The sequence below is a fragment of the Triticum aestivum genome, unplaced genomic scaffold (genome assembly GCF_018294505.1).
Source record: "Triticum aestivum cultivar Chinese Spring unplaced genomic scaffold, IWGSC CS RefSeq v2.1 scaffold154193, whole genome shotgun sequence".
NCBI classification, from domain to species: domain Eukaryota; kingdom Viridiplantae; phylum Streptophyta; class Magnoliopsida; order Poales; family Poaceae; genus Triticum; species Triticum aestivum.
Genome location: NW_025225424.1, coordinates 1 through 1,506, shown reverse-complemented (window position 1 = coordinate 1,506; position 1,506 = coordinate 1). Strand labels below are relative to the sequence as shown.

The 1,506-nt window shown below is 55.2% G+C and overlaps 1 protein-coding gene across 1 annotated transcript; it reads right to left on the bottom strand.

Moving 5' to 3' along the window:
• Positions 1–265: 265 nt before the first annotated feature.
• Positions 266–1,193, bottom strand: LOC123172178 (transmembrane protein 45A-like). The gene is made up of 2 exons (XM_044589184.1): positions 856–1,193; positions 266–782 (listed from the first exon to the last, which is right to left on the bottom strand). The coding sequence occupies exons 1-2, from the start codon at positions 1,191–1,193 to the stop codon at positions 266–268; spliced, it is 855 nt and encodes a 284-aa protein (XP_044445119.1).
• Positions 1,194–1,506: the final 313 nt, after the last annotated feature.

Below are 1,506 nucleotides of genomic sequence, written 5' to 3'. Positions count from 1 at the left end.
TATTAGCTAGTTATAAGGAAATACTACTCTATTAAGATATGGCGTACATTTTATTCTCATAAATTTTTTTGGAGTCTGTTCTATAGCCGGCTGTAAATCAACGACCCATTTCTTTTCTCTATACTCATCTCTCTCTTTTAACTCAAAAAAAAATTATAAATCCTTATGGCATGCTTATATCATCTTATTATACTTGCTCTTTGTTTCGTGCACCAAATCCAAAAGTTAGAACTTCAGCAGCGTTGCCCACTAAATCTTGCGCTCCTCAGCGGCGGCATTCAATATCCCCGACGTGCTTGTCGTTCGTCGTCGTTGTCAGGTCCGGGTGCCCAAACCTCGCCGTGGCGACGCTGTAGCACCCGAGCACATACACAAACACAAGGAACACGAGTCCGAATAGCTGCAAGTTTGCCAGCTGCTCGGCACGCTCCAGCACGGCGCCGTCGGGGCACTCGACGTGGGCGTCGGCGCCAGGGGCGGCGAAGCTGCGGGCACAACCAGCGGGGAGCGTAGGACCGTAGAGAGTGAACCCAGTCTGGAAGAACCACATACCCTGGACCGCGATGAGGGCGCCGGTGCCTAGGTCGGCAGCGAAGCTGGTTGGCAGGAGCGCACCGAGGACAATGGCTGCGATACAGAGGCCGATGAGGAGGAGGAGGAGGCGGTGGTAGTAGGCCTCCAAGCCAACGTGGGTGGTGGAGTGGAAGTAGAAGAGCAGGAACTCCGACGTGAAAGCGGTTGCAAACACCAGGCCCAGTGCGGTGTCCGACAGCGGCAGGTACCTGCACTCATTTCCATTGCTGAGAGCTTATGCCTTATGCTACCTCGAATAGTGTGCCAAGATGACTAACTGACCTCGTCGTGTGGGAGAGGAGGGCGAGCGCGCCGAAGAGGAAGAACATGAGCAGCATGCCGGCGTGCTCGAGGCCGTTGAGGTGCGCCGGGTCGACCCCGCGGCCGGTGAGGACGCGGAGCGGGTTGGAGTAGAAGAGCTCCATGCACATGTCCAGGAAGGCGCCCCCGGTCACCACGTACAGCTCCAGGAGCCGCGGCCCCGCTGAGAAGGGGCTCCAGGCACGGATGCGGAACGCCGGCGGGTCGGCGGCGAAGCGTGCGATGGACGCCCACACCCGCCACAGGCCCACCGCCAGCAGCAGCGAGCCCGGCAGTGCGTGCCCCACGAAGTCCCCCATTGACGGACGATCACTGCGATGACTAGTTGGGGTCCTCAAACTGCCGTCCTTGATCCGCTCCGGGTGGGATGAATCAATTAATCCAGTCCTTCAATCTCCTCGCCCACCTCGGAGAAAGCAGCAAGAAGTCTAATCCTCGAGCAGTGCAACGAATGGAGAGGAGGCGAAGATAGCAAAGCTACCCGTGGCCATGGACTAGCCACAGTTAGAGTAACTTTAGCAGTAACATCGACTCTAATTCAATAAATTTACTTATGTGGCAATAAGTTAATAAAGAAAGAGGTAGTTGTAATAACTTAGCTAGTTATTGTAA

Bases quoted from the DNA above. Each gene is read 5' to 3' on its own strand.
- LOC123172178 (XM_044589184.1), bottom strand. From the start codon at position 1,193: ATGGGGGACTTCGTGGGGCACGCACTGCCGGGCTCGCTGCTGCTGGCG. The intron at 783-855 runs GTCAGTTAGTCA...AAATGAGTGCAG, and splicing joins CTCCTCTCCCACACGACGAG to GTACCTGCCGCTGTCGGACA.